We start from the raw sequence: 25,773 nt of genomic DNA, 5'->3' as shown, positions 1-25,773 counted from the left end.
TGTGGTCAAAACTAGAAACTACTGACAAAAGACTGCTTATTATGTCTGTAGCAGCTTTAAATAGCATAGTAAACATTAACTTTTTTGTCCTTAGCCAGATGGGTTGTCTATTAAATCACCATATGAGGCAACCTTGTTAACATGGTTCTATTTCTCAGCTAGGCTTCTCTCTTCCCACAATGCACTATGTTTCCCCAGAACAGAAAACCTTTTACACTTCCTACACCTTCAAGCTATTCTTTTAATTCAGACAAAATGGTAATACTCTAGCACTGCCACCTATCCATTTTTTTCCTGGACTATCTGGAAATCAAACTGATTGCCCAGTAGTCCGAAAAACACTGTACAAACTCCAATATTCTGTTTTAGAAAAAGAAACAGACTATCGAAGTTTCTTAAATCTGTGAATTTACTATACTTTTCGGAAAAAAAAGCATAGTAAATCTGCAGAAAAAAAAGGCACAATGAACATAAGAAGAGGACATTCCCCTCAGATGATGTGACAGTGATGTCACAAAATGGGTGGAAACTGGGTGGGATATGGGCAGGGTTATACTGGCCTAAGTCCAGTTTTCACCACAATGAATGGTGGCAACCCTATAATACTCAGGATTACTACATACTTTCAGAATCTCTTGAAGCAGTCAGTGTAGAATGATTTGCAGTGACTGTTTCTGTTCATGTTTTCTGCCATCTTTTTAACAAAATGCACTTAGTGAATGATTTTTTTTTAGTTGAAACTAGTGCTCATTTACAATTTTTTGTAAAGACTATGAACTTGTTAGATGCAATAACTTCACCCCCACTCCCTCTTGTCAGTCAGCAGTATTAATCTTTACCTTTATTCTAGTCTCAGCTGTGACTGACACCATTAAATGACAACTGAATCTTGCTGATATTCAGGGAAAAGTGCTCCTTCTTTCTCTACAACAATGTTTCATCCAGCAAAAGATTTGCTTGATGGCTGTAGTGTCAGATAAAGATGATAGGGCTGCTATGACTCTGATGTAAGGGCATTTCATCCATCCATCCACAACCCCTTAACCCAGTGTGAACATTTCATGAGTCTGAAATCTGACATAAGTGGCAAGAATATGTACAGACAGTGGGACAAATTCCTAAAAACATTAACACAAGATTTAACATGGTGTGCACTGAGAAAGCTGAATTGTACAGAAATGTTACTCATACAAAAACAGCAAAGTCATACTTAAATGTGGAAATACAAGTATCATTGTACAAGGTAGAAAACACAATGAGATGAGAAAAGTTGTGCTTAGCTATAGATGTCTTTGCAGAAAGCATTATGATGAAAGACTTCAAACGAACTTTTGACACTTCTAGTGATTTTCTTTCATGCCTATCAATTAATGACTAAACCATATACATTACGGCATAACACCCATTATCTCGATTCTTGACCTGAAAACAACTCTAAAATAGTAACACTGTCTTTCAGCAATCCATGCTGCTTTGGCTTAGTAACATCACTTTAATACAAATGTTTATCTTACTTTAAACAAGAAAGGACAATCTAAAGAGACCAGTATACAATACAAGCATAACAAATATTTTACACATTTAACAACCTTCAGGATTATTTACAGTTTCTGCATTTTATATAATTGGATTTGCATACAAAATGACTTTTTTCTATAACATCTATGTAGTACATGGAGCAACATGATTGCACTTCAAAATCAGAAAAACGATAAACCTGTAAAGCACTTCTGCAGCGTGAGACACAACCGTAACAGCAGTTTCACAGGTGTGTAACAATAGTTATGGCTGGGTCTCACGCAAGGGACGTTCCTTCAGCCTTAACTGCTCCTGAATATATTTTGTTATACTTTTTGTTCTGTCAGTCTGCAAATAACTTACTGAAGTAAAAATTATATTTACATGATGTTTGGGCTAAAGAACTCACTAAATCCTTTACTGACTTTCAAAGCCGGTAAAACACTCTGCTTTTTTTGTTATTCTATACCTAGTAGTACATAGAGTACATAAAGCTCCATATACTACAAAGAATTATTTCTTGGCAGACCCAGTTATAACCCCCTATATATATATATATATATATATATATATATATATATATATATATATATATATATATATATATATATATATATATATAGTGCCAAAATTCTAGTTCAAAACTAGAGAAAAGACAAGCATGTTAAGCACATTTCTGAGGTGGTCCTCAGTGGTGCTAAGTACTAGTCTAACTCTTCAGCATTAAAAGCACTTAGCAGCTACAAAAGAAGAGCAACTGGAAGCTCTGTTAAACTGGGGTTCAAATGGTGGCCCCAGAACTGGAGGAGCAAGGCAAAGAAAGAGGGAGGACTAAAGGGGCATGACCTGCATGCATCCCTCAGGGAAAGGGCAGTATCTGTTTGCACTTGGAGGCACACACAGTAGTGTAATCTCCCTGGTGAAGACTTGGACAGATCACTCTTGTCATGGGGGGGGGGGGAAGGGCACAGCTGCATGGAGGAAATGCCCCTTGCAGTATTGAGGGGACACCTTCCATATTCAGCCCTTTATATGCTCCTTCCCAATACCTTGATGGGTGTGTCCATGTATAGCACCAGGGAAAACTTGCAAAAATGGGTACAGGGCAGAGATTCAGCCCTGGCTGAAATGCAAGTTAATGCAGTGAGTGGAAACTGACCCACCTAGGTATCAACCTGTATATCATTAGAAGGGTTACTAACTAGCTCACTGATAAAACCCATAAAGTAAAAATTGGGGAGTCCACCTCTAACAGCACAACTGTAACCAGTGGTGCTCTACAGGGATCAGTCCTGGGACCTCCACTATTTGGAATCTATTTCTCCTTAACTGCAAGCTAAAACTAAAGGTCTGTAGCTGACAAAGTTTGCAGATGACTGCAAACTGGGAGAGGTCATTGAATCTCCAAACGATGTCAACAACCTACAAGAGGGTCTTAAACAAATGACTGGTGCCAAATTCACGGCCTTAAACTAATTGCAAAAAATGTATCATCATCCCTTTTGGTAAGAGTGATGTTCCTAACTACCACATCAATAACAACACCCTAAGTATGCACTCAGTGGTGAGGGACCTGGGCACACAGGTTGACAGCAACCTTAACTTTGATCATCATATCTCCACAGTGATAAGAAGTGAATTCTATACTGCTCATCTCATAAGAAAGGACATTGCCTCCTGAAAAAAAAGAAGTTATACCCTTCCTGTACTCTTCCATCATTAGACCAAAAATTGAGTACAATGTCCCTTTTGGTATGTACCTTTCCAAGCACCTGCAATAACTGGAAAGACCACAAAGGTTTCTCACAAGGAAAATTCAAGGTCTTCAGCATTTGTCCTAAGAGGATCATCTGAAATCACTGTCACTTTACTCTGTTTCATACAGGCTGCTCAGAGGCTATCTCTGCCTTGCCATCAAGGCAATCTTTGACCCTGCTTTGCTGGAAATGTTGCATATCCATAAGTCAAACAATACACGGGTTACTCACTCTAAAGGCCTTAACCTGGTATGTGACATTAATGGAAGCTGCTGAAGGGACACATTTGACTCCTAGAGGTTACTACACCTTTGGAACAGACTCGCACTTCATGTCAAGCAGAGCAGTTCATTGGCCCTCTTCAAATGCAATCTGGACGATTGGATGGGTAACCGTAAATTCACCACAGGGGGTTCGATCTGTGTCCCTCTTGGTCAGGGGGTGACAGACGCAGACCATGGAAATAAGGGAAAGACTTGGCTAGGCTTGACAGGGCCCTAAGGCCATTAGCCTAGTAACCCCTATGATCCAAGGTCTTTAACAGAGATGGCTCTAAAGTAGAAAAAAAGGAGAGGTGATGGTAAGGTCTACAGACAAAAGTGGGCTGACATGATTGGAGCATTTCAGGTCAGGCAGAGCGGAGGATTCATTTATGAAATCTTTAGGTGACTGTAACCTGTAGGTGTTCTAAATGAATCTTCATGGAGGGAATGTTTTTGTGCGTTATAGCCTGCAAAGCCATTAGTCTTAGGAATGCTTTTCCTCATTGAACAGTACATAGCTTTGGGCTGAGGCTAAGCAGTTTGCCTTGTGCCTTTGTATAACTTTCTTAGTTAGGTTTTGAAGGATGAAGTGCTTTTTGTTTTCATTTAGGACAAGTCCATGCTTTCCAGACCACACCACTAAGTGAGGCATGCTATGCTATGAGCTCCTTAGGTAACCTTTTATTTATTATTCAATGTGTTTAAAGTCTATAGTGAACCTGGGAAAATGTATGTCTTGGAGCCTGAAAAGTAAGTTGGTCAGGGAGGAGGCTATAGCAGCTGTGTCAGGACCTGGTAGTAAGTTATGCTATTGTAGATCTGTAAGCTCACAGTATAGCTTTTAAGATGGAAGGTGATCAACAGTTAAGATTAGATCAAGTAATGAGTAGCTTCCTGAGGTCAAGTGTGCTCTATTATAGCCTTTTAGTAGTTGTTAAGATATTGTAAATTTCTGAGCTTTTGGAATTTAAAAGGTTAATATTTAAGTCACTGAGAATGATTTTGTGTTTGAGTGTCAAGGGGAGTCAAATATATCAGTAGTATATAACAGTAGTGCTTTAAACTTTGTAAAGTTAATGTAGGAAATTTTATCTACATGGTATGTCACCGTACAAGGAAGGTACGGTTTGGAGAATGGAAGCTTAGGTTGGAAATGTCTAGCTTAGCCAAAGAGTCTATTAGTTGCTAGAATACAACAGTTATTTGTTTTAAGAATCCTTGTAAATGTTTAAATTTGTCCAACATGCAGCTGGCATTAAACACTGAAATGCTGACTGTTTAGGTGACATTAGTGCCCCAGATTCTACATAGGTCTGTATAAACAGTATCTGAATGACTGAAGTCAGTTTGATGGTGAATGTGATGTATATTTTGTAGTGATCCACTTCCAGGTGGGTGGGGGGTATATGTTTTGTGTTTAGGCATTTGGGCTTAGCTGGGTATGTCTGAGGCAGTGGCTTGCACTTTTGTAGTAGCGATTTTGTTGATGTTTCCTACTGTAGCCAAAGTAAAAGACAGTTTGAATGGGATTTGTACCTTAGGGGAGTGTTTTAAAGAGGAAGCATTTCCTGAGTTGGGTGGGTTGAATGCAGAGTAAAATACAAAGGGGGTAAATATGAATCAGTAGAAGACTTGTGGTTCCATCCTATAAAATTTGTGGGACACAGTGTTGAAACTCTGTGATTTGGGTGCAGTAATATGTAAGGATATTGTTTTTTTTTTTTTTTTTTTTTTTTTTTAAATAAATGGAATGACTGTTAAATAACTGAAGTCTTGGACCCAGGTAGACTGTGGCAAACACTTGAAAACATGTAAAATACATAGAGCAAATAAGAAAAAATGTACAACCACAATGAAAAAGAGCTCTGACCTAACAGGAAGGGATACAATGTCACAAAACACAAATGTAAAGCAGTCACTAGCTATAGTGTAATCAGAATCACAACCATAGTGCAGAACAGTGGTCCCTAACCACTGGGCCATGGTTCATTTGGTACCAGGCCGCATAGAAACTTTTAGGCAGAAGTGAAAACAAAAAAGTGAATGTGTGTACGTATGCGTGTGTTTATGTTTATGTCTGTGTGCGTCAGTCAATGCCTGTATGAAAGCAGAGGAGACCGTTTGTGAGAGAGATCGAGAGTGAGAGTGATTTTGTGTGAGTGAGCGCGTGCATGAAAGCAGAATGTACGTGTGTGTGTGAAAGAGCCTATTTTAGACACTGAACAGTGAGATTGATTCAGACATTATTTTACACTATCTAAGCAGTGCTTTTGCTGTTTAGCGAGTGTAAATAAAAATAAACAAAACAGAAAAAAGTGTGTGTGTATGTTTCTGTGAGTAAATGCCTGCATGAAAGCAGAAGAGACTCTGTGTGTGTGTGTGTGTGTGTGTGTGTGTGTGTGTGTGTGTGTGTGTGTGTGTGTGTGTGTGTGTGTGTATGCATGGATGAAAGATGGACAGAGAGAGAAGAGTGTGAGAGATCCCTGGCAACAGCAGTAGCATCAATTAAGAGGTTTGTGTACCTCTCAACCTCTCCCACAATAACTCTGGACAGAGCGCTATCAACCTCCAGACACAAAAAAAATCTGGACAAAGACAAAAATAATAGGGGGACAAATTAAAATTTTGTTCTTATAAACTTAGACGGTTGATAAAATGCAAAGTCTTGCGTTACCATGCATTTTTTGAAGGATATAAAGTCTCAAACTCAAATGTCTATCATTATATAATGACTTCAATCTTCACTTAATCGTCAAAAAAATCCAGAAAACCACAGATTTTATGAGGAATGGGCCAAAAAATATGAGGCAAAAATCTGGACATTCTGTGAAAATCTGGACAGTTGAGAGGTATGACAGAACTACATATAATAGGGGCAGATTTCAAATATTGCTCTTACAAACTTAGAAAGTTGTTAGATTTAGAATAAGATTTCCATTAGGTTTGTGTACCTCTCAATCATACCCTCTCAACCTCTTGCATAATAAATCTAAAAAGAGCCATAAATGATAGGGATAGATTTAAATATTGTTTTTATAAACTTAGAAAGTTGCTAGAATAAGCACTGACAACCCTACTTCCATTTCTACCATTCTATCTTTGTGAAGCGTGGTTTTCTACAATGATGGCAACCAAAACGAAATTACAGAGTGGACTGGACATAAGGAACACACTTCAGGTGTCATTGTCTCCTATCACCCCCAGATGGGGGCTGTCTCATTGCAGGGAAACAAGCTCAGGGCTCCCACTGATTCTGCATTATAGCGTGTTGTATTTATTATGTACTTCATTATGCTTTATTTTCATGCATGTGCAATGGCCGGTCCATGGAAAATTGTCTTACATGAAACCGGTCCTTAGTGCAAAAAAGGTTGAAGACTGCTGCTACAGAACATTTAGTAAGTGAAAACAAGAAAACCACAGTAGATGATATCATGAAACATGCAGTACAGGCATTAAAATCCAGGTTACTTAACATCACAGAATCATATGGAACTACTAGGCTAACAGCCTTAGTGGGCATTTTAGGCCTAGCCAAGCTTCCAAAAATATTAGCCAGGTTTTTTGTGGTGGTATATATAACTTGGGCATGAGTGATAAAACATACATGACAGATTCTACTAGTGACCCACCGTTTTTTGTGGAGATAGTGAGCCTATCTGTGAGTCAGCTGGCTATCAAGCAGGTGATGCAAAGATTTATACTTAATTCTGTGAGATTGTCTACAACGCCCAAGTGGGGTATTGTGTCAAGTGTCTTGGTCAAATCAAGGTAGGCAGTAAACATCATTCTCTCATCCACTGCCTTGGTGGCCTTTTTAAAGAAGTCTACCAGACTGAGTAGGCAATACCTGCCCTTGACGAAACCAAACTAAGTAAGGTCCAGCGTCTGAATGTTTTCTGTCATTTAACAAATTCATGATTATTCTTTCAATAGCTTTACATATGAGATTAGTCAGGATTACTAGTCGATAGTTTCCTGGGTCCATGGATGGCCTGCCCTTGTGAAGAGGGATAAGAGCTGCATTCTTCCATTCATTTGGCATGAAGCCTGTTTGACGGCTACTTTTAAATAATGATTCCAATGTTCTCGGTAGGTCATGCTTCATCCTAGTAAGGAGGCATTCTGGGAGATTATCAGGTCCCACTGAGGCAGTTGTTTTGGCCTTGCAGAGGGCTCTGATGACCTGTTCACTACTGATAGTTGGAGAAATAATGGTTGGGTGTATTTCTTAAGTGGAGCCTGGGGATGACAGTGAGGTAAAACTGGATTTGAATTTATCAGCCAGTAGTTTTGCTATATCCTCTGGCTTAGTATAAATGGCTCTGTTTCCAACTGATTTGACCTACAGCTATGTATTGTTTTTAGGATCCAGACATAGCTAAAGAATGCTTTGTAACTGTCCTTAGCCTGGGATACTACTTTTACCTCAAACGTAGCTTTCACAGACTTAATTATTCCCTTGAGTTGATTATTTGGTTTGATGAGAAAGTGCTTACCTTGCTGGGCTTTGCAATTCCTGTTTGTATAACAGAAGGAAGAAAATCATGTTCTAAATCTGTTAATGTTGGGATTCTACCAGGGTGATTTGTTTTCACATTTGTCCTTTGTTTATTTTAGTAGGTGCCTCTGCCTCTATGCAACTGCATTCAATAGTGTAAAGGTTTTTTGTTGATGAAGGTCTCTGCACAGGCAGCCATGTTCCCTGTGTATAGAAGAACTTTAAATTTTGCCATTTTGTCACATAAAAGTAGGAAGCTTGCCTTGGAGTAATTCCTAAAAATTCCAGGATTAGCTGCTGATCAAGGCTTTATTTTTATTTATTTAGTTTTATGGTCTGATCTGACCACTGATGATGTTAAACTCGATTGGGGGGGGGGGGGGTTGTTGCAATATTACCTCAGGTTGTTGAGGACTATGTCAAAAGTGTTTGCACCACTAGTGAGCATTTGTACTAGCTGATCCACAGTTTTTCTGTTGGCAAAATCCAGGAATTTTTGGGCCTGGAAATTTTGAGACATGAATGATTCCCAGTTTATAGTGAGGTAGTTGAAGTCACCCATAAGTATTACAGTGTTGGGCTGAATGGGGAGCGACTCCAGTTCATTTATGTAAGTGGTGTGGGTTTCCTGGGTCACAAACAGCCAATCCTAGAGTTCACAAAGATATGGTAAAGGAGACGCAACTGTGTCATACTGTGAGTAACCTTGAGATGTGTGTGCTTTTTATATAAACTGAGACACATCCACCTTTTGCAACTTTCTGCGCAACTGCTGGTCTGTTTGGAAGGTATTATAGCCCCACACTGCTGGGATGCTCTCGGCAAGTTTACAAAATGTCTCGGTAACCAAACAGACCATTTATGTTCCCTAGGATGAGGACAGCTTGCAGGGAATGAAGTTTTTATTTAGACTCTTGGCATTGAAAAGTACCACCTTTAGATTATCTTGGGTTGGCTAAGTAATGCTGGATGGTTGACCTGGCTGGCAATACCTAAAAAAGGCACAATGCGGGGGAGAAGATTTTAGCCAATTTTCAAAAGTCTAGAGGGGACAGATGCAGACCTTCACTGATGGAACAGTGTGGTTTGCAAACCATATCCTTCCAGACCCACAAATATTGCACCCCCTTCGAAAAACACCAAAAAATAAGCTAATCATTAATGTCATTTTTATTCTGTTAATATTGTGGTATCATCTTTGGAGAAAGTAGAATGCTGCTTGATGCTAGGCTCATAGTCAGCCTGGGACACACAGTCTGGGAGCTCCATCATGTCGCTCTTCATATAGTACAGGGAGGTACATCTCGGGTCACTTATGATGACATGGACTACGACTTGAGTCATATTAGTACTTGTGGTTAAATGACTTGAGTGCATGCACGATTTGGGAGATCCGGGCCTCTTACTGGCAACTGAGCGTAACCACCTTCTTGCTCAGCCTGGTGAGTGGGATATCCATGTGCCTCATATAATGGAGTCTCCCATAACCAAGATATTGGATTGTGAATTTACCTGCCTTATGGGCTTATAGGCTGAGGCACTGTAAAGTATGGAAGATACTATCATGATGGGGGCTGCTGCAGTAGTGTGCTTTTTGAGGCTGTTGAAGACACTTATTGCAATTTCTGAGTCTGTGAGGCCTCAAGTCTTAACCGAAAAGGCCAAGCTATACTCTCTGTAGTCAAGTATCATTCACAAATTTGCAGTGCAATACCCGCTTCTTAGTAATCGCAGAACTGCAGAATAACATCATAGATCAAACCTTGAATAATGAAATTTATTCTCTTGCATAATAAGCATTGGCAGCAAATAGCAAAAAAAAAAAAAAAAGAAAAACTAACCAAACCACTTAAGGGGAGCAGAGTAAACAGATCAAAGCAAACATACTGTGTGTGAAGCAGTGGGATTATGTACTTCCACTTGGACAGACGGAAAATGACTAGCAAGGTATGTCAGCACCCTAGTGAGAAGTCTTTACCAAGGGGGTGAGAAGTGGGTAAGGGCAGACCTCTGTACAGTAAGGCCATATTAACTACTATGGAAATTAATAAGATCAAAGTTAAGCTAGGCTGTTTTTAAAGAGAGACTACTGCAGTAGCCAAGCAGTCTGCACACGTATAGTTGAGCTAACAGATTATCTAACAGGATAGGTATTTACTAGGCCACTGAACTATGATGGCTTTAAGAAGCTTAGCCTTACACTTCCATGATGGTCTTTAGCCCTTATATTTTGCATACAAATAACCCATAGATGGTCCGAACATGAATATGTTGGGACATTTACATGATTCCCCTATCAGTGAAGGACAGGGTAAACCAGGGGTGAATTTGTGGTTACCTATAAGTTCATTCAAATTATATATTCTCTGTGATAAAAACTTATTCCTCAAACACGTTTTATTTACTTTGCTAGAGAGTCTTAGATCCCTTGAGTGGGTTTTAATTATACCACTGGACTTGCAAATGTGTAATAGGTCTAAAAGAATAGGGTCTGCTGAAGCTCAATACGCAAGGCACAGTTTATATTTCAGTATCCTGTTTGTTTGTGTCTTTTGGCTTTTCCCAGTTAGGGGTCGCCACAGCGGAACTCCGGTCCGCTAATGACTGGTAGTTGATTTTTACGTGCCGAGTTACCAGCCCTGACGCACAACCTTCAACGAAGGTACGCCCATTCACACATGTCTCCATGCAGAAGACGCTCTAGCTGAGAATCGAACCGGACAGCGTCTTACTGTGAGGCGACAACGCTACCGCAGCACCACTGATAGTGAAAAGAGACAATGCTTTGAGATGGTCTGCACAGTCTTCACAATTTAGGCACCTGAATTTTTTTTTTTGAGAAAGTGTTTTGGTTGTTCCAGTTGTGACAAGGTTTTGAGTAGGTACATACCGAAAGGTGCATTATACTTAATGAGCAGTCCAATAAGTGTCAAGCAGAATGAAACAATTATATCCCTGGTCATGGATGCAATACCTTTAGATAAAAGCTGTGCAATGAAAACAAAAACTTCCTTACAACAGTTGATATCTAATAATCAAAGAACGGTTCACTCCTGACAGAGGTTCTCAGATCTCTAACTACAGAATCAATTTTCAGGGCTGTGCTGGCAATGTGATAGTTACAAAGGAAGCCATGCCTGCCAAATGTTATGATTATATACTTCTTGGCAGGTAGTTTTCATCCACAGTTTTGACACAAGCTATTTGTTTAGGACAAACCCTCTTGGAGGATTGTGGTGTTCTCTGGGAATTTTCTGATAGCACGAAATTTGTAGTTATCTGCAGACTTGTTCAGCCACAAACTCATAACACTAGCATTTACAATACAGAGGTCAAAGCTAAAGAGATGTGAACCAAAGACTGAACCCTGGGGTACACCGCTAATAACAGACCTTTCAGATGAGGTATTGCTACTACCCTAATTACACAAGTTTTATTTGTGAGCCAATTTGCTATCCAATGAGTTACATAGGGATGGACATTTAGCTGGGAGATTTTTATCTACAAAAAAAGAGTGCGGTAAGATGTTTAACATATGTGTGAGGTCTAGATATGCAGTTTGCACTATTTTTCAGTCATCCATTGCTTCTGTAACATTTTCAAAGAAGTGAACCAGGTTAAGCAAATATGACCTGCTGACAGTCCACATGTGACATTCCATAACAATGCTTTCAATAGCCTTAAAGATCAGACTGGTCAGGCTTATGAGTCTGTAATTACCCATAATATCCCATGTAGTTGTCTAATGACATGCTGAGCATCTGAACACTGTTATGAAAGAAGGCAAGACTTTCAAAACTTCTGTGAGAGTCGACTACAGACACTTAAAACTTTCACAGATATACAATAAAACTATACGGTTAGAATTAGACACAATTAGTATTATGTATGCATATAATTATACATATATGGAATACAAGGCAGTCAGGAAAGTGACACTTGAAATATCTGAATTACTATTCTGAGCAATTACAGTGGATTTCAAAGAGTGAGGTTCATTTAACTTACCTACCAAACATAGCTTTAGGAAGGTTCTGTAAAGTTCTTATAAATGGTCTGTCTCATGATTAGTTTTCTAGTCTAGTTGCGAGGTTACTTTTAACATTTTATTACTCAGACTGAACACTTTGATCTTTATATAGAACTTAGACTAGAAGTAGTGAACAGAAGAATTAAATCACACATTAAAGATACTGAACATTTTAATTTCAAAATTTAGGACTATGCAGGTGACTTTTAATGATTTTATTATAGCAAGTGATAAAGTTAGCCTTTATACATACATACATAAATACCATACCAACATGGTCTTCCACAGCTCAAAGAATATTATCAAAAGGTCTTTTGTTAGAAACAAAGCTTAATTTTAGTGCTGAATCTATCAACTTGATTTTATGACATAATGATTCCGTTCCGGGGGAAAAAGCTTTTGTAATAGCTCCAAGATATGACAATGAGGGTCAATGATGGCCACAAGGTATATGAATATTTTGTTGCGCAGTGGGAAAATTTTATTTGCAACAGTATACTGTTTAAGTACGTTAAGTGCTTTTTGAGGTTTACTGATGACTTATTTGCTATTTGATGTGAATAATAAATTAATCTAAACATTCTTCTAGAATGTGTATTTTATTTATTTATTTACAGTTTTAAGTACCACTAGGTCAATATCCTCAACATTTTCAAAGTTTAGTTTTAATGTTTGCAAAACGTGCAATTTTCTTAGATATCATGACTGAAAAATGTATACAAATAAAAGCATGTCACTAAGACTGCATAAAATCTGACTAGTAAAGCATACCTTAAATATCACAACATGCATCTACAGTCTGAATAGCTACTCTAAAAAAGACTTTGATAAACAGTTTATTAGAGTGGGCAGGCTTACCATTACCAAAGTTTTGTTTACAGGAGTCAGCTTTCTTTACTAAAAAAAAAAAAAAAAACGCTTGCAGATATCCCCTACATATCACAGAATCCACTCATCATGAAGTAATAAATAACACAGCAGATTTATACAAGCCATTTATTACCAATGACATAATAAATGATGATGTAACCGTGTGTAATGTGAACATGAATATGGTATGGATTTAATTCATATTACAGATGCTTATATATTAAGAGATTTATTCAGGAAAATGGAAAATTATATAAGCTGATGTTAAACTTATTAACACTGTGAGAGATAACCTGATACTTCTTAATAAAAAAAATAATTTCAACAATTTATTTGAGCATAACATTACAATAACAAAAGACCACATTTAGCAATAAAGGGACTTTCAATCTAAATAAATGCAAACAGTGCAAGAATATTCCTAATGCCCCTTCTTTCTTTTGTGTAAATACAGATCAGAGTTACAGGGTCCCCAGATACTTTAAGTGCAACCCAAACAGTGCAGTTTACACTGCAAACTATATAATGTGTAATGCTTTTTATTTCTTCGGTACTCTTGGAAAGTTGAGCACATACATTTATGAGTCTGTTTGTTTTACACTTGGAGAATTCTAAATCACATTTTTAAAAGATTTTTTTTGTGCATTTGATGTTGTTAAGATAGACTTTAAAGAGATGGGGATACTAAATACTTACTTGAAAATAAAAAATGACTTCTGGCAGAAAAGAATGAACACCAAAAATGCATCAGCATTAAATGATTCTCTGAATTTTAAAACAGCACTAAAGAAATTACTAAAACATTAGTCTGTGCAGTCATATGATGAAATACAGCCTTTTTACAGGTTTAAATGTATTTTAACTATGCATTTTAGCTCAAACAACAACATTTTAGCTACTGACTAAACTGGTTGCCTTAAAAAACAGATATATACAGAGCAAAAGTGCTTACTCTTCTGCTTACCTCTCAAACGTTCAGACTTCTGCCTCATATTTTTGGCCTGTTCCTCAAAATGTGAGGATTTCAGTTAAATCACTGAGGACTGAAGTTACTACATATTGACACATTTGAGAGTTTCAAGCATGACAGCCTTCAGAAAATGCATGCTAACATAACATAAAACTAGTTATTCTAGCAGCTTTCTCAGTTTTAAAAGTTTTAAGAGCAAATTCTAAAATCTGTCACTATTTGAGGCCTTCGCCCCACACCCAAATTATTTTTGCTTTGTCCAGATTTCTTGTTCTAAGACAGTAAGAGGTATGCTGGTTTGGAACTTAGCTCATATAGTGTGTATAATTTTTGCTTCCTTTTTTCTTACTTAGCTGTGAGTGACATAGGGTTTTAGGGTAAGGTTCCTAAATAGCTGGGGAGTTTATGGTGTGTACAGGATGTGAAGAAACATGACAATGTGCACAAGCTGCACATACATAAAATATGTACATCCTGTGCCACATACAAATTTGAACTATATACTAATATGCTAGTAATATTACATAAACACATACACTCAGAAGTGTTATACATAAACATTTTTTCTTTATTTATTGTTTTATTTGAACTTACTGACTGGAGTACAGTCCTGAACACAACGGACCAATTTCAGTCTCAGCCCAAATAATGCTAATATCATACAAAATACAGGCATTGCAATAAGTTGAATACAGGTGCACCAACAGATTATGTATATTTCTCTGGGCTGTGGTACATTTGCTAACAAACATTTAATGAAATACAGAATTGATTAAGACCAACTGGTGGATACAGCTGCAATGACTTAACATCAACTAGAAGTTACATATTTACAATATAGGGGCTAAAGGGAAGAATAAGGGGGAAAGGCAGCTATCTGTGTGGGCGTGTGTGTGTTTGTGTGGTTGATATTTATGTGGTTGACTAGTCAGTTTATTAAGTACTGATAGGTGTGGATAAAGTGATTATAAGCAAGTGTGATTATATTTGAAAGTTACTGAGTGTGAAATGACTGCTCATACTTGATGTTAGGTATGTCAAGTTGGTTATATAGTATGCTGTAGGTGTATGACATGTATGTATGTTTATGTACAAGAATAGTGTTAAATGGTTTGTATTCTGATGCAGTAGTGGAACTGTCCTATGAGGGTGCATGCTGTATATGCCACGTTTGTGTGATGGTGAAGTTAGTATAAGAGACTACAGAGATCCAATGGGACTTGTCCCCTGTAAACAACGTAATGTGTTAAAAGTGTTTTGCTGCACGTGTGGGGTGTACAATATAATTTTTTTAGGTCCTCCTGGACCTCATCGTACCAGTCCAGCCCCCACTGCCCACTTCCACACCAGGTCTAACAGCCATCCTCCAACCCCACTTCCCTCAGGACTTACTCCTGTATTGTTGGTGCTAGTCATGGATCTTAAGTGTATCCTGGGGGCTTGGTTGTCTGTGCTTCTGGCTGAGGGGGGTTGATTTAAAGCCCTAGCCACTTCACTTTCTCTGTGCCCTCACATTTGTTGATTGCATGAGAGGGCAACTCCCCTCTTGGGACCACACATCCCCTCAAGAAGAGTCATCAATAAATGCCCACCTACCCACAACAGGCACTCCCATCACTCCCTGCCTCTTTGTTAATTCAAATTGGGGTTGGCTGGGCCATAGTCAGAGCTTTATCCCTCTACACCACCAGAGCTGCTGCAATGTAATGCTGTGTGCTTTAACTGTACTACATATATGTGACTTTGTATATTTTTAATAGATGCAGTGTCTGCCTACATAAATGTATGTCTAGTCTGTGAGCTGAGTTTGCAATGGGGTTTGTGCTTAAATCAGCGTTTTACTATCACTTGTGTTGCTGTGCTTACATATAAATATACAACTATAGACATAATGCATTCTAATATGAACACACACACAGATAAGGCAAATGTAGAGATAGACCACATCTGTTTTCAAAGCAAACAGAAAAACTGAAGCATTATAAAGTAAACTGCACAGTATTATCATGTCTTAAAGAGTTTTCCAAAAACTGCATGATTAACAAGTCATAACCAAACCATAATAAATGTTAGATAATTACAGTATTAGGAATTTAACAATATCACACTTTTTTGTCTGCAGACTTCATCACCTGATATCCCAAAACAAAATCATGCCAAAAGAAGATCATGTGACACTCTTGCATATCAAAATGTTTAACAACATATAACAAACTAAAAAGGACCATCAAATAATAGTACAAACAGCTATGTTTACTAATCTTTGGAGTCAGCTACTATTTTTGGTATCTGCAAAATAGCTCTGTGAAGAAGGAACAACAAAATGTTTCATGTCTAATTTGAGGCATTACATGCTATAGTTCAAAAAGCAAATGCACTTACTGTTAGAAATCATATGTTTAACAGCACCTATTAAGATATGATTAGCAACTGCAGTTCTGCAAGTAAACTTCCTGTAAAACCTAGACTCGTAAACAATTACTTTACACACATTTGGAAAGCGTTTTACAAAATGGAAGATAACAGCCTATACATGACTGTCTATCCAGAGTTGTCTTCCTCAGAAGCAACTTACACTTTGAAATGAATCTAACTTACATAGCGCTCATCAAGAACAGCAGGTTCAAAAACTTAAAGAGGGCTTTAAAAAAAAATAACACCAAGGCTAACCCTCTGTATAATGCAGAACTGCTGCCATCTAAAGGTGATGAAAGGTAACGCACTTGAGATGCAACAAGAATTACAATTGTGAGTCACATGCGTTTGTACTGAATTTCAAACTCACTAAGGAACCCGATCTCAAGACACAATAAGTAAAGATATTGAAATTAAGAAGCAAATCTCTCTGTACTTACAGCCACAAGGTGGCCATTACAAGCTGAGGGAGTATGTACATATACATATGTTCTATAAGGTAGTGACACGAAAAAAACACTGATAAAAGTTTCCATTCCTTTCTCAAAACTTTGGCAAAATGGTTAATGTGTTAATTTCACATACACAAGGTACAGGGTTTGACTCTCCCCTTTGAAGGAAATTGGCTAGGCTTAAAATGGCCCACAAGAGAAGCTAGGCTAGTACTTACCTATGAACCTACTATGCCGACATTCTATGATAATCTATTTCTCTGTGATGTTGGGAACCAACGGCTGCACTCACACTGCCATCAAGGTCCCAACTGCTCCACAGGGCATACACTATCAACCAGAAGGGTTTCTAATCCATCAAATGACAAGTGGTATGCAATGCACAAGGATTACATAGTGTGTGCCTGTGCACCATCCAGGAAACCCTCGACTATGGTACAGCTGAAGAGTTAGCACTCTAGGTAATATAAGTAACTGCAATCCAACTACTGTCATGTTTGTGAGTTCAAATACCACATCAGTCCTTTACAGCATTCAATATGTTTCAATAAGACAGAAAAACTGAATATAAGAGACAATACCATTATAAGAAGCCCAGTGTAATGGCGTGTAGCCTTGGTTATCTCTGAGTTTCAGGTCTCCTTCGGAAAGTGCCAACTGCAATAGCTCACTCAGCCAGGTGGTATGCCCACGAGCTGCTGCAAAGTGCAAAGGTGTCCTCCCTCTCAAGTCTCGACACACAATAGAAGCTTCTTGTTCCAGCAGTGTTTGTACACACTCGTCATGACCCATCATGATCTATTCAGAGAAGAAATCACAGTTACCCAGGAATTCTTTTTTCAAAGTTTTGTTTTTATTGATTTACATCATACTAAGCAGAAACACTGAATGATTTAAAACAGCATGAAAAATTGATGTGGAAAAATATACTAAACAATAACAAATACTGAACAAGTACAACAAAAATGTACACGCATGCACAACAATGTCTACAGTTCAAAAGTTCAATTAATGATAACTGTTGTGACTTTAATAGAACAATATATTACAATCTGTATGAAATTTATATTTGGAAGAGGCGTTGATAGCACATCTGTTCAAAAATTAAGACAGACCTAAAGGAGAGAAAACATATCACAGAATATTTAATATCTTGTTCCAGACTTCAAATATGTGTTCTTTAGAACTTTTATTAGTCTTTGCTAATTTAAATGATATGATGTGCTTAATTGCTGTTTCTTTAAAACTTGTCCATGTAACTTTGGATAAATCTGGCTAATTTCTTGTTAAATATTGTTTCATTAATATAAAGACAATAATGAGCATACCTGCTTTTAATTTACTCATAGTATCAAGAAATGTATGTAGTAAAACTAGTTGCCAGGTCCAGCAGGGAACATAAGCTGCTTTTAATCTACTGCAGAAGTGCTCCTGAAGAGCTTCTGGGTGGATACATCACCATAATATATGGATCAATCCTGCCTGTTCAAATCAGCAAAGTTTACATTGTTTGTACATTTGAAGGTTTTACAGTGCTAGCCGGTGTTGGATAAGATATTTATTGGTCGTTGTTTACGAGGAAAGCACGACTGGGCAATGCCCGTTTTCAGTGAAAGCCCAGGGAGAAAAGCTCCTTTTGCTTACACTGTATTATACTAAGTTCCAGTCAAAAAGAGAGTAGTTACATTTATACACAAACAGTAGTTACATTTATACATATACATTCTAAGATTTTACAACGGCAGAAGTTACTAAAGAGAAAGCAGACGTGCAACAGAGAGGATTGTAAAGGCAGTAATTATGTATAAAATTGTTTTGTCATTTCAGTAAGAGGTTGAGAATATTATGTTTAAAGAAAGTATTTGGATAGTATTGTACACTGAAAAAGTTTTAACCCTGTGATGAGCATATACAGGTCCAGGATTGGTTAAGATGTTGTTTAAGCAGTGGTTTAAAACTACTGAGTTTGTCTAGACACTTATTTGCATGGGAATACTATTCCAGAGTTTAGCAATGTATTGGGAGTAGAGCGAGTCTCCTGCAACATTATTTAACTTATTATCAGAACAGAGATCCCTTGCTGGACAGTAGGGTACAGTAGACTCCCTCTTATCTGGCCTCTCTTTTAACAGGCCTCCTGTTTAACCGGCCAGATTTCTGCCGTAGCCCTAGCAAAAGACAACAGAGAAGAACACTTCTGCCTGCTCTGGGCTAAATAATGACAGACATTTGTATTTTAGACTTTATATTCTTTAGAAAAATGCATACTAACACAAGTCATGTTATTGAAGCTGATTTATGGCCTATAAATGCTATTTTGTATGCTTTTTAGAATTAACCAGCCATTCGTTTATCCAGCCTAAGGTCCGGTCCCATCAAGACCAAGTAAGAGGGAGTCTACTGTAGTAACAAGTTTTATAGTGCAGGGCATTTTTCTGGATGATGAATGAGTTTGTGTGCTGTAGTCAGTTGTGAATGTGTTAAAACAGTTGTGCACTTCAAGCCAATTTAATTCCTTTAAGCTAAGACAATAGTGGGTCCTATGAGGGACACTGGTAGCATATTTAGCTATTTTATTGTAGAAGGAGGAAAGTTTCTTTCTTTGAGTATTGTTTATGTTTGTTAGGTAGGAGTGGTGTATAAGCGAGTCAGCAGTAAGGTGGTGGCAGCTAGAGTTTTTCTTGCAATTATCTGTAAGGACTCTACTGATCCTATAAAGGGACCCTAGTTTATGGTGTGTAGATTTAATGGTATGCTGTATACGGTGGCCGGATTTGAGACTATTATAACCACTAGACATTTACTGTAAGTTACAGTTTCAATGACAGCATTATTTGCTGATGTTAAGGTAAAAGATTGCTTTTGATTTTGGAAACTTTTTGAGGTGAAAAGCATTTACTTAGTTTTCTTGGGGTTGAGGAGGAGGTTTGATTCTTTGAGCCAGGTTTCTACAGAGCAGAAAGATTTTTGTGCAATGTCTTGGAAATTATTTATTGCTGAGGCCACACAAATTAATGCCGAGTCATCGGCATACTGAGCTAAACTAGCACCGTCAGTGGAGATGTGGAGTTCATTAATAAATATCTTAAATAGTAGAAGACCCAGGACAGAGTCCTGAGGGACACCTGTAGTAATAGTTTGAATGGAAGTGTAGGTTTGTTGCCATTTAATGACCTCATTATCCTTTATTTTTTTTTAACCAGGTTTCAATAGCTATGACTAGATCAGGAGTGTATGTGACAAGATAAGCACTTCTTAGGTTCATATTTAGTAAGGTGAGTTTGGATGCAGTATTTTTGCTGAAATGTATTACGTGACTGGTTTATTTTGGGGGTGGAAGCAATGGTTTTATGAACAGTGGGACCAGGGTTGGGGTGAATATCTCCACTATTTTTTTTATTGATATTTTACAGGGGGAAGCATGTGGCGAGTTATATTTTGGTCTTGGTTTGATATACGATTGTAAATTTGGATGCTTAATTTTAACATATTTACAGAAAAATAAATCAGATGTGGCTTGTTTGCATAGATAGGGTGCTATGGAGAAAGACAGGCTGGGTCGATGATGATATTCTTTGTGAGGACTGGTTGAAGTCCCAAGTATTTGAAGGAGGTGGATTTGATAATTGGTGATAAAGGCTAGTAGAGTGAGGAGGAACAGCAAAATAATCTGAGTTAGGGGCATCTTATTTAACTTGGGTTTAATCTTTGCTGTAAATTAGGACACAAAAATGTTAGAGGAGGGTAGTGGGTTGGTTGTAGAGATGTAATAGGACACCTATAGGATGCAAGGATTAAGAAATTGAGAGAGAGTCTTGGGTGGTAAACTAGATTGGGTGTTATTATTGGAAGTAATTGTATTGATTGTTTTCCTACTGGAGGGAACTGATGGTATTGGTTAGAGGAATATTTGGGCGGTGCTATGGAAGTATAAATGTAGAGTAAGGGAGTGTGGGTGGGGGTATATTTCTGGGTAGGGGAGCAGAGTGAGCCAGAGAATTAGCTATGGTGAATGAAACAGGTTGAAAACTTGTCAATAGACACGAGAAAACAATCAGTGACAATGTAAACAGCCACAAATCTGCTGAGAGATAAGTAAAGGAACAATGCACTTTGAAAGGCTTTGGTGCTAACAGATGAATGTCTTGGTTTTGTTGCTTTAGGACACAGTTTTTGTAGGAGAGTTAGTTCAATATCACATTGACTAATGATGATAACAATAAAAAAAACTGCACTTGATGGTTTGAACAACTGTGTAATGTAAGGAGGCTTCTATGGACTTTGAAATATGAAGTCCAAAAGCCAAAGGCAGGCTAAGATATATGCAGAAGACTGGATGCCTTTAACACTTCCTTAAAGCACAAGGCCAGAGGTGGAACATAATTTGTCCTAATTAAATGGTGGTTGGATTGAAAGGACTTAAAATCTAGAAGCTAAAGGAGGAGATAAAAGCAGACAAGTAGAGGTAGCTGATAAGTGGGACTTAACAGGAAAAATAAGCCAACTCAGCATTGAGCAATGCACACAGATAAGATAGAACCACAGGAACATCCACAGAAAGTGGATCCAGGTTACAAGAAAGAGACCAAACAGAAAGCCTCTTCCATTTGAATAAATAGGATTTCCTACTACTGGGTTTCCTAGCCTCCTGCAGGACCCTAAGCACACCAAAAAAACAGGAAAAAAGTAGAAAGGTGCAGTGTTAAGTTAACCATACTTAAAATCCAAATATAAGTAATGCCACTGAGGATCCAATCACTGATTAAAAAAATAATAAATTTTACTAAAATAATAAATAAAATGATTGAGCATTTAACACGCAAATCTACTGGTAAATAATAATCCACATTTTTTTTTAACAAATTGTGATCAATGTCCAGCATATTATATAGGCAAAACTGAAAAATCACAAAATATGAATTTATGAACACATCTATGGTATAGCAAACCAGAAAGAAACAAACGCATTATACACAATTCTGCAGGCTGATCTGGTTTTGAAAAATGGGATTTTAGAAATTGTCAGCATTATTTGGGGGGGGGGGGGCGACTGGAAGTGCTGGCTTACTTTAGATATCTTATCTGGCAACTTAGACTTTGTGCTACTTTTCCCTCCATGTTTAAATGAATATGTATTGACTGCACCAGTACTTAATATTAGGGCTGACAGATTATAAGCATATTACTGTATTTTTACCAAAGTGCTTTACATACCAATACATTTGCACATTAAATTATGTTTTATGTATTATGGAGGCCTGTGCCTTTAAGAAAAGTTCATTTTATCACCAAATATCCTGTGCACTTGTTTGCATCAAAGCAATGCCTTTTCAACACTACAAATAATGTTGGCTTATCTGCTCATGCTATTCTGATGAAGTACCTCTGTTAAGATGAAAGTGTTCAATCATTTTATTTATGATTTTAATAAAATTTATTTTTTTTAACCAGTGATTGGATCCTCAGTGGTGTTACTTATATTTGGACCCTACAAACGTCATCAGAAAAAAGGTGAGTATGTGGAATCAAAATCCTATCACCCAAAATGTCAGCTGAAGAGGGGACAGGTGGGGATGGATGAAACGTCCCTTGTCTTGTGTGAGTAGGTCCACCGTGTGAGGCAACTTGTGATGACTGCCATTGGCTAAATGCAAAAGAAGTGGGAACCAGTGCTGTCTTGGTCAAAATGGAGTCAGAAACAAGATTTTGGAAGCATCTTGTTGAATTCTGAACAGGACTTTTGGAATGAGGGGAAGGGGAGGGAATGCATGAAGAAACATCCCCTTCCAAGAAAAAGAAAGGGCGTCCACCTTCCACACCAGAGGACATGGGACTCTGGCACAAAACAGAGGAAGTTGTCTGTTCAAAGGGGAGAGAAATAAATCTACTTGAGGAGTACCCCAATGGTACACAATGTCCAGAAACGATACTACTTCAAAACAACAAAAACTCATAATATCTAATTTTAAAACATCGTGACCATAACATCGAAAATTCAAAACATCTAAAACCCATAACATCGAATTTCATAACACTGAAATATATAACCTTGACTAGTGTATCATCAGACATGTAAATGTTACAGTTTATTCTGTTAATCTTGTGGTAACACTATAAGATGTTGTAGTTTTTATTTATATAGTTATTACTTATATAGTGTAGGAATTTATAGTATTTATATAGTGTTTACTTTGCCATGGTGTACATGTTTTTAGGCCATACAGGTAAGTGATTTACACATTATGTGTACATTCGTTATGATGATCGCGATACAGTGTAGTTAGGAAATTAACTTTTTCCCACTGCAGTGCGACCTCAGCACTGGTATATTTAATTTTCCAGGGGGGTTGCAGGGGGACTTCCCCCCTGCAGAAATGTAGTAAAATGTGTTTTATCATTTGGTGGTGTTATAGATGGACAAGATGTTATTTATATGTGTTTTGTAGTTTTCGATGTTGTGATGCAAAGTTTCATTGTTTAATTTTTCGATGTTATGAGTTTTAGATGTTTTGAAGTAGAACTCCAGAAACACATCCCTGAGAAGCACCCATTTGTGGGACTGAGTTAAGGACCTGCTCAGAATATTTGCCACAATATTTTGACCTGAAGGAATGTAAACTGCCTGAAGAGTCGCTTGATACTGGACAGCAAGATTCCATACCAGGAGTGCCAACTGGCAAAGAAGGTAAGGCTTGCTCCCCACTGTTTGTTTACATACCACATCACTGTGGTGTTGACTGTGAATACCTTGAAAAGTCCTGGGAAGAAGAGAGGATGAAAAGCCTGAAGAGCTAGCAGATGGGCTCTCATCTCTTTGACACTGATGTGCTCCTTCTGTTGAAGAGGTGACCACCACCCCTGTACCTTTAGAGAGCCAAAAGTTGCTGCACATCTCACGTCTGAAGAGTCTGTGAATAGCTCCTGAGAAGGAAGAGGAAGATGAAAAGCACACCCTGGGTGTAAAGGCAACTTCTGGGTCTACCACTGAAGTCTATTCTTGAAACAAGGAAGAAGAGGAACTACAAAGTCTAGAGAATGTGCATGTTGAAGCCAAACTGACTTCAGGAACAACTGAAACTTTCTCATATGGAGTTTGGTCAATGGTAGCACAGGGATGGTGGATACCATGAAATCCAGAGCTCACAAGAAAGTCCCTGGCTGTAATGGAGGCCAGAGGAAGAAGAGTTTGAAAAAAGGAAATGAGACTTAAGGCCTTGGGATGAGGCAGGGATACCAGCATAATCACCGCCTGAATCTGAAACCCAGAAAAACAGGGTCATGAGAAGGAGTCAGAGAAGATTTTTTGAAGTTTATTGTGAACCCCAGGCTCTGAAGAAGAGAGATGGCAAAATGAAGATTTTATAACAGGATCTCTGTAGAGGATGCTGAATCTGCAGATCGCACAAGTAAGGAAATACTTGGATCTCCTGAAGCCTGCAAAAAGCAATCACAGGAGCAACGCATTTGTTGAATACCCTTGGGGCAGTACAAAGGCCAAAGGGCAAAGAAGAGAACAGAAAATGCCAGGAAACAAAAGAGAAATGGAAAAACATCCTGAAAAGGGGACTGATCAGAATATGGAGATAAGTATCCTTGAGATCCAGACACACCACATAAGCCTGAGAAAGAACAGAGGGAACAGATTCTGAAGGGTCAACATTTGAAAAGCTGACAACTTCAGAAAAGTGTTTAGATGACAGAGGTCTAGAATAGGCCTCCAAGTACCCTCTTTTCTGGGTACTAGAAACATCCTGGAGTAAAAACCCATCAGCTTAGCCTTGCTATTATCAGGCAAAGGGTGAAGCCGAAGCCAAGAATACTTCCTAATCACTGACTGAAAAACAGCAGCCCTAGAAGAAGCATCTTCTGCATCATAACTAAACTTGATGGAATGATGAACCACGTGTGATGAAGTCCCCAACAGGGAAAGAGAATAAGTTTTACTCTGTGTCTGGAAGATAAAGAAATAACCTGACAAGCCTGAGAAAGGAGAGTCAAAACATAATTGGACATATGGGTCTGATAATTAATAGCCCTAAAAGCGAAGTCAGCTGAGGTGTAAACCTTCTTATAGAGCCTTTCCATGGTTCTGCTGTCTTTATCAGAAGGCAGCAACTTAGGCGAATTGAGAAATTGAGAGGGCTTATCAGAGGCTACAGACACCACAGAGGGGACAGTAGCAGGACACTTATGCAAAAAGTTAAAGTCCTCAGGCACCCTATAAAACATATCAGGTTACTTGGGAGCAGGGGGGTTGAGAATCGGAAGCTTTAGAGGCATATGAAAATGCATCCAACAAAGCAACCAAAATAGTAGGGATAGCAGAAGATTTTGGAGACTGCATCTGCAGCAACTCACAGTACCTTCTATGTATTTCAGAGACTCGAGCACAATCCCATTTTGAAAAAAAAAAATTAATCATCCTGGAGATTGTGTCCCCAAAAGAAATTTCTTCAATGGGAGATAAGGACTGGTAGACTCCTCTTCCACAGACCGACAGTACAAAAGAGAACAAATTTGATGGGTGTACGCATGGGATTCCTCAAAAGAATCCAACTCCTTCTCAGAGGAATCCTGTTCCCTGGGTTTTTTAAATAGAGTAGAGGACCAAGGGGGAGCTGGAAAAGAAACCCAGAGGAGGTTTTACTGACATCAAAACTTTAAACAACCCCTGAGTGAAGGCCTGCCACACACTGTGCATTCCTGGGGGCAGAAGAAACATGTTTATTTTTCTGCTTTATCATTAATGGGATGTCTGCCTTGTAAAACTTGGAAGAATCTGACCCAAAAAGGCATTCAGCAATAGTAGCAGGGACTTCTTCCCTGATTAAAATCTGAGGAACACCCCTAGGATCCTCAGAAATAATCAATTGTGGTTCCCCCCCTGAACGTCTGAAAAGGATGTCTGCAAAGCCTTATCGGATGTGCTTAAAGCTGCATTCCAGCCAGCCTCCAACCCAGTCACAGTATAGGTATCTAACAACAAAGCAGGGTAAA

The 25,773-nt window shown here is 38.2% G+C and overlaps 1 protein-coding gene across 3 annotated transcripts in view; it reads right to left on the bottom strand.

Moving 5' to 3' along the window:
- ANKRD44 (ankyrin repeat domain 44) overlaps positions 1-25,773 on the bottom strand; it is a 1,254,083-nt gene that overhangs the window by 148,235 nt on the left and 1,080,075 nt on the right. For all 3 annotated transcript variants that reach the window (XM_044060611.1, XM_044060613.1, XM_044060612.1), the window contains one exon: positions 17,358-17,574. In XM_044060611.1, the coding sequence (XP_043916546.1) occupies positions 17,358-17,574 (217 nt within the window). The remainder of the gene's footprint in view (positions 1-17,357; positions 17,575-25,773) is intronic.

This window comes from Protopterus annectens, chromosome 2.part0 (assembly GCF_019279795.1).
Source record: "Protopterus annectens isolate FY-2018-M chromosome 2.part0, PAN1.0, whole genome shotgun sequence".
Taxonomy (NCBI): domain Eukaryota; kingdom Metazoa; phylum Chordata; order Ceratodontiformes; family Protopteridae; genus Protopterus; species Protopterus annectens.
The sequence above is the reverse complement of the archived record's forward strand: the minus strand, read 5'-3'. Positions and strand labels throughout refer to the sequence as shown.